The sequence below is a fragment of the Astatotilapia calliptera genome, chromosome 23 (assembly GCF_964374335.1).
Source record: "Astatotilapia calliptera chromosome 23, fAstCal68.1, whole genome shotgun sequence".
Classification (NCBI taxonomy): domain Eukaryota; kingdom Metazoa; phylum Chordata; class Actinopteri; order Cichliformes; family Cichlidae; genus Astatotilapia; species Astatotilapia calliptera.
The window spans coordinates 28,133,450-28,148,761 of record NC_137443.1 but is presented as its reverse complement, the minus strand read 5'-3'; the positions used below and the strand labels follow the sequence as shown (position 1 = coordinate 28,148,761).

The 15,312-nt window shown below is 43.5% G+C and overlaps 1 protein-coding gene across 6 annotated transcripts in view; it reads left to right on the top strand.

Annotated features, from left to right (window-relative positions):
• Positions 1-801: 801 nt before the first annotated feature.
• The window catches only part of als2b (alsin Rho guanine nucleotide exchange factor ALS2 b), a 32,449-nt gene continuing 17,938 nt past the window's right edge, over positions 802-15,312 (top strand). Inside the window, exons 1-18 of one of the 6 annotated variants that reach the window (XM_026158189.2) lie at positions 802-967; positions 1,261-1,370; positions 1,749-1,897; positions 2,113-3,098; positions 4,339-4,654; positions 7,691-7,865; positions 8,589-8,685; positions 9,013-9,090; positions 9,174-9,410; positions 9,513-9,684; positions 9,783-9,972; positions 10,057-10,122; positions 10,225-10,387; positions 10,691-10,822; positions 10,938-11,066; positions 11,211-11,234; positions 13,795-13,865; positions 15,181-15,247. In XM_026158189.2, the coding sequence (XP_026013974.2) occupies positions 1,351-1,370; positions 1,749-1,897; positions 2,113-3,098; positions 4,339-4,654; positions 7,691-7,865; positions 8,589-8,685; positions 9,013-9,090; positions 9,174-9,410; positions 9,513-9,684; positions 9,783-9,972; positions 10,057-10,122; positions 10,225-10,387; positions 10,691-10,822; positions 10,938-11,066; positions 11,211-11,234; positions 13,795-13,865; positions 15,181-15,247 (3,072 nt within the window). In that variant the 5' untranslated portion in view covers positions 802-967; positions 1,261-1,350. Of the gene's footprint in view, positions 968-1,260; positions 1,371-1,748; positions 1,898-2,112; positions 3,099-4,338; positions 4,655-7,690; positions 7,926-8,588; positions 8,686-9,012; positions 9,091-9,173; positions 9,411-9,512; positions 9,685-9,782; positions 9,973-10,056; positions 10,123-10,224; positions 10,430-10,690; positions 10,823-10,937; positions 11,067-11,210; positions 11,235-13,794; positions 13,866-15,180; positions 15,248-15,312 lie in introns of all 6 variants that reach the window. The other 5 variants (XM_026158186.2, XM_080296891.1, XM_026158190.2 and 2 more) reach the window with 5 other exon arrangements.

The following is a 15,312-nucleotide window of genomic DNA, read 5'->3' as shown; positions in this document are numbered from 1 at the left end:
CGAAGTTAAAAACATTGCTTTACCTCACTCTGGATTCAAGTTGTGGATAACCTGCACAAGGAACCATGAGGATCTAGTGCTCCGGTGGCTAAGATGCAAAAGCCCTGGCGGTCCAGGGTTTAAAGTCCACAATTTGTGCTCTTGAGCAATAGTTCTCCAGGCTGTCTTCAGATTTTTTAAGCGTCCGATTGGAAAAAGCATGACAATGATCCCAAACATACTGCCAATGCAATAAAAATATACCTGGAAAGAAAAACACACTGTGAATCAATCAGTCACGGACTGGCCTCCCCAGAACCCAGACTTCAACATTATTGAAGCAGTGTGGGATCATGTTGACAGAGAACAGAACAAAAGGCAGAAACATCCAAAGAAAATCTTTGAATGTCCTTCGAGAAGCCTGGAGAACTATTTCTGAAGACTACTTAAAGAAATGCAACAAAGCTGCCTAAGAGTCTGCACGTTTCAATTAAGCTTTATTGCTATTTCCCATTTTCCAAGAAAAATACACTGATGTGAGAAGTGGCTCATTTTTGCACAGTGCTGTATTTACTGTTAGTTTTTTGGATATAATAAACATGTCTGCCTGACTATGTTCGTCCAATGTGTTACATTTTAATCTGTGAACTTTCTACTGATGCCCTGACACTTTCCCGCCTATGAAAGCCTGCTAATATGACAGATAATACGATCTGAAGGCGACTCCTCTCACCAAAAGCTGAAATCTTCCAACTTGTGATACCAACAACACGTCCTATAAAAAATATGTGTGCTGTCCCTTTAAGGCGCGCTCTCTTCGTTCCGGCTCGCTCCCGCGGAGGAGTGGGACCTCCTGACAGTTGGACGATCTTCAGCGTGTCAACATTACAGAAATGAGCAGCAGACAGCGTCTAAACACGCTCACTACCGCGTGTGTCAGCGACCTCTTTACGTGAACACCTCGAGGAGCAGTGCAGACGGCCGGCTGGTGAGGAAATGTATCTTTAATAAATGTATTTTTAAAATCCAGAAAACAGAGCAGCGACACCTGTGGTTTCAACTAGCTCTGTGGCTAATCAGCTAATGTTATCTACCGGCGGCTAATAACATGCCTGAGGAGTTTTAAGGGGTTAAATATATAAAAATGTGCCCTTAGCACTTTTATTGTGACACCCCAGTCTGTTGGCTTGTGTTTCAGGGGTTTCCTTCTGGATATTCCCCCATAGTTCAGTCACTGTGGCTGGACTGATAATGTTTGACTGTTTGTACTTTTGCTTTCAGAACCTCAATTAGCAGCAGCGGCGGCAGCAGGAGGAGGAATAGGAGGAGTCCTGAATCTGACATGCTGATAGAGGAGTATCAACCCCACTGATGGAAATCCAGAGTAAGAGGTAGGTCTACCCAGAGTCATCCCCCTCCTAGTTCTCTGCAGGATTATGCCACTCAGCTGGCTGCCTGTGATCACCATGTGACATTGCCTAAGGATGGAGTTGTTGTGCTCACTTCTGCTTTCACTGACAAAACATCTGTTGTTCAGGAGAAGTGAGGGGTGTGGGGATCAAACGCCTACTGAGGCGATTTGTCTGCCTCTGCTCTGCTTTATCAGCCACCCACGCACCTCTGATTCTCTGTCATGTTTTTCCTCAGTTTTGTTAGATGAGGTCCTAAATACAGAATACAGTACCCAGTTCCCTACCTTTCCTTGGGAAGGATCCTTACACTTCCTTTCTAATTCACTCTTGCTAATCTCTACAATTTCTCTCCCCCAGCTCTTGGGACGATGGCAGCGGCGGCGAGCGAGGACTGCTCCACTCTTGGAAGGGCTACTCTTACAGCATCACCCCAGAGAGGCTGCTCCTCCCCCGGCCGGTCCTCCAGGTCGCTCTGGGTTCGCAGCATGGCGTTCTCCTGGTGGAAGGTGAAACTTCTTTTTCTTTTGGAGGGACATGTTTATGACTTGTCACAGAGTCATAGTCGATACTTAAGCACATCTTCATGAATTCATTCTGTCTTTACTGTTTGTATTGATCAGAAGTCATGCTTTTATGTTGTGATTTCTAAATCTTTATTCTGATGTTTTTGGATAAATCAAAGTTAACCCACACTGATTGTCTGTTGTTACATCTTCTTCAGGGGGACAGGTGTACAGCTTCGGCGAGTTGCCGTGGAAGCAGAGTCAAGTGCCAGAGCCAGCCAAACCGACCCTGGAGAGCGCGCTCAGTGGGCAGCGGGTGGTCACAGTCGCAGCCGGAAGCTTTCACAGTGGGGCAGTGACGGAGGATGGCGGCGTCCACATGTGGGGGGAGAACAGTGCGGGACAGTGCGGCTTGTCGGGCCTTAGCACTGTTCCCAACCCGACTCCCGTCGCCCTGCAGGACTTGGACACTGTCACTGTCCCCCCGCAGACAGTGCCTGTGCTGGAGCTGGCTTGTGGGGAGAAGCACACCCTGGCTCTGTCGGTGCAGCGTGAGGTGTGGGCATGGGGCAGCGGTTGCCAGCTGGGCCTCAATGCCGCCGTCTTCCCTGTGTGGAAGCCTCAGAAGGTGGAGCACCTGGCAGGTCGGTATGTTTTACAGGTGGCCTGCGGGGCATCTCACAGCCTCGCTCTGGTGCGCTGCCTGGGGTCTCACGATGGCCACCGGCCTCATGTGGACAAATGTGGGAGGTGTAACGAACTGCTCTACACCATGACAGACAAAGAGGACCACGTCATCATCTCTGACAGCCACTACTGCCCGCTTGGCGTGGAGCTGACCGAGGATGACGGCAAGCTGGAGGCACCCAACCCAACCACAGGTCTCAAAACATCCCCATCAGAGCCTGTCCTCCCCTCCTACACCTCAAAGTCAGAGTCCCCGGCAGTGCCTACAGTTGCTGACCCCACCTCTGTCCCCTCCCAACCTCATGCCTCTGAGGAAGGGGAAGCATCTTTGGTTAATGGCATGCTCCAGGTCTCAGACTCAGACACCTCGGCTCTATCTGGAGCTGAGAGTGATGCTGTTGCCGGGGCCAAGAGCTCACCATATCCAGACGAGCAGGCCGTGAAGGACTACCTGAAGAAGCTGTCCGACAACACACAGACGAACACACAGGCAAGCGGAGGGCTGAACGCTCTGCTGGTGAGCAGCGTGACAGTAGAGAGAAAAAGCGAGCATTCGTTGTTTTGTTTTTTTTGATTCACTAACTCTGCTACTTAAATCTATTTGAAGTAGATTTTGAAATGTCTTGTTAGATAACCGTGAGATCTATATCAACCAAAATAACTGAGGAGGCTTGGTCACTGCTTTTATCCTTTAATGCAATAGTACGTGAAAAATCAGACGCCACGATTGCTGGAGTGACTTCAGCTTAAAGGTTTACCTCCCCCTTTTATAAACATGGAGCAGATGAGTTTAAGCTTCAAGTCAGCAAACGGGTGGGTCTGAAACATCAGTGGAGGAACTTCCTGCTGGAACACAGAAAAGTTGCTGCCACAGTTTTGCTTCAGACTTCCTCTGTTCCAATATAGGAAGCAACAGCTATGGTTTCGGAGCAGACTCCAGCAGGTCATGGGGCTGTGTTGACAACTTAATCTTAAACTTCTCAAACTGTTTCTGGATGCTTTTTGTTAAATATTTGCTTGTTCACTGTAATTTGAAGTCCGGAGCAACTGCTTTTAGAAGTAGAAATAACTGAGGAATGCCTTTCGTGACGTTTTAGTTATGTGGTCATTTTCAAAAAAAAAAAGAAAACAGCAAAAGTGGCATTTGTGTGATTAATGAGCGTAAAAAAAGTAGTTGTCACCAATGCATACAAAGGTTTTTTGAGCAGCCATAGTCAATTTCACCTGTAGACTGTATAAAACATGGTGGAAGCTTGTTTCCACTTTCTGTTGACTAAAATGTAAACATTTTGAGATGATAAATCAGTGACAGAAACAAGCTTCCAGAAAACATAGAAGAAACTTTCAGGTGTGTGGGGAAAAGTCAGATGCACCGCTCATCACCACATCATGGTTTTGATTTGTATGGATTCTAGTTAAAATAAGAAACAATGCGTCACACACGATATGTTCAAGGATAACTGGAAAGTTCAAAAACTGACCATTAGGCTAGTTGTTTTATTTAGCTTGTGGCTACGATAACTGCGTAATTTTTTGACAGTATTTGTTTATGGATTCTAAAACGCTGCCAGTGTAGTTTGAAGCCGTTTGAATGCTAGAACAAAAGCATCAGGATGGGAGACCACCACTCTCTAAAATCTAATGACGGCTTTCACTCAAAAATGTATTTGAAAAGTCACAAAAAGCTACAACTTTTTATTTTCCATTTTCCACCCAAACATCTTTAAACTTTTGACCATCTTTCACTTCTCTTCCAGCCCTCAACTGGAGGACTGATGTCCTCCACCCCCACCTCGGCACTCAACAACCTGGTTGCCTCCTGCGCCTCTGCAGTGGGCGGGCGGGTGGCCTCCACCTACGAGGCCCTGTCCCTGAAAAAGATGATGAACTTCTACCTCCCCTCAGGGGCCTCGCGGTCAGGAGGATCCCCTGGAGTGGTCGATAACTCTGCTGAGCGTGTCCGCCAGGAGGACTCCATGCAGGGGAAGAAGAGCTCCAGCACAGGGGACATCCGTGAAGAGGAGGCAGAGGGTCTGCGACGCCGCCTCTCGCTGCCAGGGCTGCTCTCACAGGGTAGATACGCTGTTCACCTCTTATCCTCCTCCTATGGCCTGCTGCGTAAGTACGCCTTGCGCTCGTGCAGGTCGATGGCAGTCTGTGCACGCTTCAGGCTTCATTATTGAACTTGTGAGCTCAGTGTTGCGGCATGCTTCATGCCCATGTGATGTTTCTGTCATATTCAGCACAATGTCACCTCCAGCCACTCCATCTCTGATTGCCTTTAAATATCTGTGAAGTGCACGTTTTGTGTTTTTTACATGAACCAGGCCTGATTGATTGTAAAGATATAGATGACTTGTTTTGTTCAAGGTTTTTAGGAGTATTCTTGTGTATATGCAAATGCACTTACTAGTATACCGAGACCATTTCTTTTGAAGCTTTAGTGAACAGTAGATGCATCTCTCAGGTCCTGTGTCAAGTCTTTAATGGAATTTTTCCTAATGTTTCCTAACAACATGACTTTCATATAATTTTAATTTACTGTAGATCCTTATTAGACCCCCACTTCACAACATGCCAGGATTTTTAGGAAATCCCTTCTTTGTGCCAAAAAAAATGTTTTCTATCAGACTGTTATCTTTGTGATTTTTCATAGATTTAATTAAAGAAATAGCAACATACAATAACAAAGTGCCTAAAGATACAAAAAATTTAAGTTGGATCTTGAGTTGTCTGTTATGTGTAGATGCAGCACTGGTTCATCCCTTGACTTAAGAGCCTTCTTTATACTTGAATGATTCATAGGTCAGTGTTAAGTGGCTGAACAAACAAAAAACATTCCTCTGAAAATGGTCAGGGACAAGGACTGCAATGAAAAGGATTGAAAAAGCAGCAAAACAAAACCTTTGAAGGGCCCTCAGAAAGCCTGGAGAACTGTTGCGCAAGAGCACTTTAAAAAATGAGAAAGTCAAGTCATCTGTCTAATGTGTGTGACTTGTATAAGAGTCAAAGGTCACTGCACCACTTATTAATTATTAACAGATGTATCCAAGCACACACACACACACTACTGAAAAACTCACATAGACATCAATGTTTTCATTGGGGAAAAATATAAAAAAATATTTTAATGAATAATAAAATAAATAAATAATAAAATTAATAATTTAAATTAATATAAATATATTTATTTTTATATTTTAGTTCTAAAAGTAACAAAAGCAAAATGCTGCTTGGGTTGTAAATGCTTCATGTTAAAATGATCACCTCCTCCTGTCAGCGTGTTTCACTGTTCTAGAAAACGGCAGCAAGAACAAAAGGATTTAGCAGATTTAATAGAGCAGAATGAAGGTTTTAGGTGTGATTTAGAGAGAAAGGTGTTTGGTGCATTATGGGAAAGCCCTTTGCTTCTGAGTGACCCAGAGTGGGAATTAGATAGATGGACTTTCCCTCTGCCTGTTTGTCTGTCATCATATCTTTCTTTCCTTACTGGGAGAGCCTGACACGGTTGGCTATAGATTTCATCATCGGTTTATAAGCTGACATCTTATGAATGTCGGTTTTTAAAGACCTGATAGATAATGTTTGATGAGGAAACCCTAAAACCTGCCAGACGAGTTCACACAGACATTTTACACGTGCTATATGCCAACAACCAAATCAAGAGAGTTTGGGCAGTGTAGGTGATTATCTTTAGGCCTTTGAGAAAGAATGGTGAATTAGAGCGCAAGCAGGGTAGAGCAGGTAGAGATGAGTGTCAGGATTGATTTGTGACAGAAGGATAGCGACAAGAGTGAAAGAGAAGATTTACGAGATGGTAGTGAGACCTGCTATGATGTAGGTATGGAGACGGCGTCACTAACAAAAAGACACGAGGTTAAAGGTGTTCAAATTTTCACTGGGAGTCACCAGGATGGACGGATTAGCAAGGAGTACATCACAGGGACAGCTCAGGTTCAGCGCTTTAGAAAAAGTTGGAGAGGCTGAGATGATTTGAACCTGAGAAAAACAGGAAGACCTCAGAGACTATTCACAGATTTAGAGAAGGAAGACATGCAGAGGGTTGGCTTGACAGAGGAGGATGTTAGAAATGGAGTCAGATGTAGGCAGTCACTGTGGCGATCCGTATAGGAAAGAAGATTAAAATGAAGAAGACAAAGATGTGGGTCTCCAGAGTGGAGAAGGTTTTGCATTGGACGCATGGAGGTAAACAGCCTATCTGCAGCCTTAATGGAGGGTTGGCTTGGGTCCATATGCATTGTTGAAACCATCAACTGTCAACTGACAATGATATTTGGCGAATTTGCATTCATAAAGAGTGGCTGCTGTCTGGATATCCTGATATTTGATCCCGTTTCCACCAAAGACTAAGCTGACTAGCTGCTTTGTTCCACAATTGGCACGGCCACACTAATGTGTACTGTGACGTTCTTATGTGGCTAACAACCAGCTGATTTGGATCACCCGGTCTGGAGATCGCAAAGAACACCACCTTCTTCCGGACTTCCTGTATGTCTGCACGTTCTTTGTTTTTGTTCAGTTTAAGTTACACAACGCTCTCACCACCATCTCACCATGCTCACATTTACATGACTGATATTTGTGGTAAAGGCTTGTGTTCTTTCCAGTTTTGTCCTAGTAGCCTTTAATGTCCCAGAGCATGCTGCTCATGCTTAAATGCTGCACATGTTGCTAATGTTGCTAACCTTCTTGAGAAGTTTTGAAGCAGGGGAGTGATGCACTTCTTGCCTCACACATACAAGAAGTAACCTACAATAACCTTTTGACTCGGGACAGGAAAAAAGTTTGATTGTGAAAGTTGACTGTCTGGATTTTTGGATCTCAGGGCTTCCATAGTGTTTGTCATGATTTTAGTGGCTGATGTGTCTCTGTGCAGGCTTGCCTTTCTTTTTAAACTCCTGTTTGTTTGTCTGAACTTTACACCCTAAACTGATTATCTCGTAAAAAATTCAGTTAAAACTTTTTCATTCAGCCGGAAGCTAGTAATTAGAATATTAATAATAAGAACTGAAAAATAACAGAGGAAAATACTGAAGCTGTTTAAATGTCTGTGCAGTGGACAGACCTCTCTGTTTTTGACTCCTGCAGTGTCACCGCGACTGCTAAGGAAAGCCGGTCGTCCCAAAATGCGAGCGGTCGCCCTCACCCCGCTGGGGGGGGCCATCCCCGAGGACCACGAGGTGCTGCCCACCCTGCAGACAGAGGTGTGGAGCTGGGGCCACGGCGAGCATGGACAGCTGGGACACGGAGACAACCTGGCCAGGTTGGACACACCTGTCACAGTAATAACAGGATGTCTGGACCATAAAGGCAAATGTTCAAGGTCATAAAAAAAAAAAAAAAAAATCAAGCCACTTCACCACCAGTCTTTATCATTATTATTTTGGGGGTTTAACACCGATTTACATTGTTAACTTTGAAAATAAAAACTCATTGACCAGCCTTCGGTAAACACACATGAGTACAGATTAGAGCCTATCCAATATATCAGCCAATATTACCTATTCGCCGATATGTCAGTTTTGGCCGTTTCCAATAAATTAAAGTAAAAAGGTAAATAAAGAAACGGGTTTGATGTTGCATAGTTTGCCCTTTAGTGGACACTTTGCAACACGTGGTTTGAACGCCACAAACAACAAGCAGCTGATCTGAGGAGTCGTGCCAAATGAATAATCCAGTGCTTGTGACAATGAAAAGAAAAATTGTTTTTAAACTATGTTGTCAAGTTATGGTAATCAAAACTCATATCTAAACCTAGCAAATGTATTTGTTTAACAGAAAATATCGGCTGATATATCCAGTTGTTTGATCACCAAGTATCTGTCTCAAAAATATCAGTTGTCCTCTGATACAAAATTTTTAGGCTGGACATTTTTTGTTTGCTGTTGTCTTGACAGTAAACTCACGTCTGTGTTTACATAGCATGTCATTAACTCTGATATAAATGGCTGCCCTCTGACCAGCAGTGTGTTGTGTGTCTTTGCAGACTGCAGCCGCTCTGCATCAAGAGTCTGAACAACAAGGAGGTGGTGCGGGTGGCGGCCGGCGCTCACCATTCCCTCGCTCTGACGGCTCAGTCTCAGGTTGGTCATTGAATCGAAGTAGAAACTATATTTTAAAAGGATGAGCAGTTCTACATCAACAGGTTTTTTTGTTTTTGTTTTGACATTAAAAGGACAAAAGCATAGATCAGCAATGTCTTGATCATGCAAAACTAAGAAGTGGATATATATCAATAACCCTGACGCCACAGTGACCAATCAGGATCCAGAAATAAGCATGAAAATAAACCTGCTGTTGGCACAGAGCAGTGACATTAACCCTGTCAAAGCAAGTAAAAGCCCATAAATATTTTGTGTTTTCATTCAGAGACCTCACTCTTGTATGTGTGTGTACTTTATACCTTCCAGGTGTTTTCATGGGGCAGTAACAGCTCTGGCCAGCTGGGACACATGGAGTCACCGAGCACCGTCCCCCGCCTCGCCAAGGTGAGGAGACCACCACTCTTTTCCCGTTCATGCACATCAATCGTGTAAGTTGGTGTCTTTCAACATCTGCTTTCCTCATCCAGCTGTCAGAAGGGATCCGAGTGTGGGACGTGAGCGCAGGAGAGAGGCACACACTCCTGCTCGCAGATGGAGACTGCATCCAGCCCATCATTTACTACAGCGGGCAGCAGGTGAAGGAGGGCGAGGAGGAGGGGGGTAATGAGAAGGAGCTGCATCAGCAGGGAGGAGGAGAGGAGGAAGAGGAGGAGCAGGCGGGGGGCTACACCCAGCAGCCTGTTCTGCTGCCCTTCTGCATGAATGTACGTAGTTTAATGCTACAGGTTCTTGCTTTTAGCTCAGCACTTAGCTTCAGGTTGTGTGTTTGTACGAGTGTGAATGTGCGTTTCTTGTGTTTTTCCCAGCTTGGTTATGTGAGCAGTGTGTTCGCGGGTGGGCGGCGGTGCGTGGCACTCTCTGACAGGAATGTGATGGGCTTCATCGCCAGCCTCCACGAGCTCGCGTCAGCTGAGAGGAGGTTTTACTGCAAGCTGTGTAACATCAAGTCTCAGATCTTACGCCCTCTGCTGGAGCTGGGTAAGAAGGACACATCAGGAAGACGAAGGTTTTCCCAAAGTTTAAAAAAGTTTTCAGCAGCCTTGATTTTCTTCTTTTCCTATCCCATCCTTCTCTAGAGTCTCTGAGCTCGGCCCTCGGGCAGGTCATCTTCGGCCTCCTGCAGACACTGGCGAACATGTTTGGCCGTCTGTGTCACCTGACTGGGCAGCACGCCACCAGCCTCACTGCTAGCCTGCGGCGTTGTCGTGAGGTCAAAAGCCTTCTCATCTTGGAGCACACCAGTATTTTCCTCGACTGTTACAACGAGTACGTGTCCAAAAACAAAACACAACTTGAAACATTTGCTAAGAGTTTAAGTCCTTAACGCTTTTAGCTTTTGTGTGTATGAAGTTACTGCAGCGCCGTCGGAAACTTCCAGGTGATGGGAGGCTTCCAGGCTCTGACCAAACCATCCATGTGAGTGCACACAAACAATTTCTACATTAACTCCACATGTTTAAGAAAAGAAAAATTAAAAAGTGAATCCTTTATGATAAATCGGTGGTGATTTTCTCGTAGAGACTTGTTTGGGAAAGGTCCGGAGCTGCTCCAGAAGCTGTCAGAGTGCGGCGAGGAGAACCTCACCACAGCCGACCTCCTGGTGGTGCTCTTCTACCTCCCTGCACGCCACCTTCACGAATACAGCCGGCTGCTGCTCAAACTGGCCACCTGCTTCGAAGTGGTAGGTGGAAGAAACTTGAGCAGCAGCGCATGTGACCTCAAAGTTTGTATTCTGTTATTTCCTCTTTTTACTAACATCAGGTTTCATCTTGTGTTGTCATTTCTACACAGTTTAATCTCCTTGTTTTATAGTAACTTTCATATTTCCTCCTTAATAAATACTGGAATACAGGAAATTATTTGTATACTTACAAAATATATAAAGATGGGTTTTTTTTAAAATAATCCTTATCTTATATAGGTTTTAGATTTTTGGCCTAAATTAACTACTTTTTTTTGTTTGTTTGTTTTTGGGGTTTTTTAGTGTTCCACTGAGTATCAGAAGCTTCAGGACAGCTGCTCCAAGTTTGAAGCTTCGGTCTTGCAACTGAAGCGAAAAAGGAAAGAGGCCGACTACACTGTTCACTTCTGGAAGATCTTTCCTGGAAAAATGACGGTAAACTCTCTGTCCTCATCTTCTGTATCATTGCTCGCACCAAGCCTTCCACGTTCAGTCCCAAGGTGTTATGTGATGCTCCATAATGCCGATTGGCATCCTTGTTTGTCGTCAGGACTCTCTGCGGAAGCCTTACCGGCGGCTGATCTGCGAGAGCAGCAACAAAGGTCTGACCCTGCAGAATGCCGGCAGGTTCTCCGTCAACTGGTTCATCCTGTTCAACGATGTTTTGGTCCACGCACAGGTTAGACCCACACAGACACACGCGCTCACACTGAACGCTCCCGTCACTTCTTCGCCTCTTTCACCTTTATGAAGCCATCATATTTCAGACACTGTAACCTGGTGTGTTTCAAGCGTTTGTGTGTGCTTGCCTCCGTGCTGTCAGGGCGTGGCGCCTTGTAAAAATCTTGTAAGTATGCGGCCAGCAGCAAAACTCAGCATAGCGACCCAACTCACCCTGTCTCCCACCTCCTCCTCCTCCTTGTTTTGTGTGTGTGTGTGTGTGTGTGTGTGTGTGTGTGTGTGTGTGTGTGTGTGTGTGTGTGTGTGTGTGTGTGTGTGTGTGTGTGTGTGTGTGTGTGTGTGCGCGCGCGCGCTTTGGGGTGTGTGTGTGTGTGTGTGTGTGTGTGTGTGTGTGTGTGTGTGTGTGCGCGCGCGCGCTTTGGGGTGTGGGGGGACCCTGTGTGACAACATGTGGCCCTGTTGGACACACTTACTAAGGTGGACCCCCCCCAAATATCTGAATGAGTTTATGTTAGCGATGCACCTGTGCTACAACAAATATCAGTAATACTTTGTAAACGACCTGCAACTGAGGGTTTAATTCAACTGTAATTAAAAGATATTTTGCTGTATTTTACTTGAAATTACAATTTAATGATATTTACCTACAAATGCTTAAAGGTACGCTAGGATAGGGGGTAATAAGTCAGGTTTTTACAGGAAACAACGAGATAATTATACTGATTATATATAAAATGATTATACCAATAGTTATAAAATATTTTTTAAGCATATGAATAAGTTCCAACACTTTACAACCGTTTAAAATCAGACTGAATAATTTGGGTAATACTGATTTTGTTTTTTTTTGTTTTTTTGTTTTTTTTCTTCTTCTTCCGCCCTGTTCATTGCGCACAGAGATTTCTCCAGAATTTCCAGATTCTCTGAATATCCTGATGGTCATAGTATCTGCAATTTTACATTGAGGAGCATTGTTCTGAAATTATTTCACAATTCAGACAAGCATTTCTTTCGCAGATTGGTGAAACTCTCCCCACTTTAACTTCTGAGGTGCTGTCTTTTCTAAGATGCTCTCTTCTTACCCAGTCTGCCAATTAACCTAATTAAAAAGCAAAATATTCCTCCAGCTGTTTTTTAAATTTAATTTTAGTTTTTTTAAGTACCACTTACTTTTTCAGCCTTTTGTTTCCGTCCCACCTTTCTTGAGACTTGTTGCTGCCATCAAACTCAAAATGAACTAATATTTTTCATGAAACAGTCAAATGACTTCAAATTAGTTCAAACATTTGATATATTTTCTATATTCTAATGTGAGTAATAATGTGAATAGCAAATCATTTCTTTTTTCTTTTTTTTCTTTTGGGGGGGTTGCGATAAAGTTGGTTGCATGAGCTCAGTGGAAGGCAGCTATGTTCTCTCTGCTTACAAACATTTACGTGCATGTACGGAAAGACAAAGGAGGAAATTTTGTACTAAAAAATTGAAAGAACTTTTTGAAACGCACACGTGTTTACAGCGGTTTTCCTCGTGTTTCACACTCGTTGAGACAATATCAGAACCTGCGGGTGCATTGCTACCTAAACTACATGAATATGTCCACTATTGCCCAGCCTCCGTCCCCTCCTCTCCCCTTCGCCTGCTCCCCACCTGTGGGATTCTGCTTGGAAAGATGAACAGACAGTAACCAAGGCTCTTTTAAATCTGCTCTGACACATTGGAGTCTAAAATCTTTCATGTTAAGTTCTCCTTTCCCGGTAAAGGCTTGGTTTCTGCTGTTAGCTGAAAGCACAAATCCGTTTCCATTTAAAGTGTTAAAAAACCAACAGTTCCTGGTTCACTTCTCCACAGCAGTTTCCTTTCCCCTCTCCTTGCTTGTTTTCCTTTTTTCATTCTGTTTAATATTCTTCTTTATTCCTCTTCATCATCTCTAATGTGATTGTTGTGTGCATCTCGATTCCCCTCCTCGCTCTCTGACTGGCGCCTCCCTTGAATCATCCTCGTCTTGTCAGTGTTTTAAAAAGCCAGAAATGCACAAACAAGTTTGACCATTTTTAACGCCTTTAGCAGCAGGTGTTAGCAGGACGGTCAAAGTGGTGTCTGAAAGCAGAAGACCCGAGTGAGAAGCCAAAAGAAAAAGGATTAACTTCCTCTTTAAAGACGTGAGAACGACTGCTTTAGTCTTATGTTTAATCTTGGGTTTCTATTTTAAGCTTAAACATGTTTTTATGCAAGCCTGAAATACAGATAGTTGATTTTTACTATTCTTTAAAAAGAATAAACTCTCTCTGCTGTTATTCTCATAACAGTGGATCCAGAAGTAGAATTGTAGCCTTATAATCATCGTATTCTCATAAAAAGCGGGATTATGATGCCTGATGTTACCAGTACAGTCTGAAACAGAGTTACTGTAGTGGCGGTCATTAAAAAATGACAATAACAATAAGGAAAGGGTAAGAAAAATAATAATGGTGTTTAAAGCAAGCAGTGGTTTACAGATATAAAAATGTGGACTTGTTGTCGTTCCCAGTTTGCTTGTTCTCTTTTAAGCGTCCCGGTCGTTGGTGAAGTCTGTCGATCACCTGATGTGCTCATTCGTAGTGGTTGGGTTCATGTCGCTGTCTCTCTCACTCACCGTCGGTGGTTATATTCTCTTTGATGCCTTCTCTTCTTGTCTCTCTTTTCCATTTTATCTTGTTATCCTCCCGACATCATTTTTTCTCCCCCAGTTCTCCACCCATCACATCTTCCCTTTGGCCACGCTGTGGGTGGAGCCAATCCCAGAGGAGGACACGGGCCTGTAAGTTTGCAGCTTTTCTATGATAATTGAAGGAATTTCACAGGGAGCTTTTGGAGTCATTATTACACAAACCTTATCTTTGTAATTATATTTACAGTTCTTTGCAGAAGTTTTGAGCCAGGAAACTATGTTGCTAAGAAAATAGGAAATGGGTGCACTGAAAATACATGGAAATAAAATAGGCAAAAACAGATTTTGGACAATTGTAACGAGCTTGAAAGTCAATATTTGGTGTGACCACCTTTATTCTTCAACACAGCCTGAACTCTCCTAGTCATCCGCAAACCATGACCAAGTCTCCACTCTTATTTACATTTAAAAAAGAAAAGGATCATACTTAGTTTTTAACTTTCTCTTTAAAGAGCCTTACATAAGAACTGGATTGAAAAGCAGTGATAACAGGTCTGATGGAGTGATGAATACAGATTTGACATTTTGGGATTCAGATTATCGTCAGTATGCAGGGAGCAGGTTAGCAGAGAGGTACAACAGTAAGTGTCTGTAAAATACAGTAGAGGCTCTGTCATGGTTTGGATCTGCATTTCAGTCAGTGGTGTTGGAGATTTTGTTAATTAATGAATTACGAACTCAAAAAGTACCATCAGACTTTGACCCACCTGCAATACCATCTGGAAAGCATTTGATTGGCAACAGTTTAATTTTTCAACATGACAATGACCCCAAACACACTTCCAATAAAGTAAAAGCATACCTGGAAATAAAAACACACAGTGGAACTCTATCAGTCATGGATCGGCCTCCCCAGAGCCCGGACCTCAACATTATTGAAGCAGTCTGGGATCATGTTGACGGAGAACAGAACAAAAGACTTCAAGACTTTTGCACAGCACTGTATTATATTTATGCAACTATAATTGCACGGGCACATGAAGCAGAGATTAGTATCTCTGCTTCACAATGGAACAATGAATAGTTTCCATTGTTCCTGGGAAATACTTGAATGTTTACATTTTGCTCAGGGACCCCTTGGTAACTCATCATCAGCAGTGAGGGCTGGATCTGACTTAGAAACAGAGGGGCATTGCATGTTCATCATAAAGCATATTCTTCTTTATCATGCTTTTATACCATAATAGGAACCATAGTTTACAAAATGAACCTCATGAATTATTCACTAAGATTTGAAACTAGTGGCTTGGAGCATAATATGGAAAGTGTTTACTGAGATTTAATTCAGGGGAGAAGTAGGGTTATTTTGTCATAACTTGTAAATATCCATGTCTTGATCTTTCCTCACTGTTGCATCTGTGTAGTTTTTATATCGTGGTAAAACAAAGGGTATCTGTGCGTGTAGGTATGGGTTAAAGGTGATCACTCCTGAGGAGACGCTCACCTTGCTCGCCTCGTCTCCCATGGAGAAGGTAACTGTTTAAAAGCTGATGTTTACCTTTTTAAAAACTCAATTTCTATTTCTGAACTGGGCTGT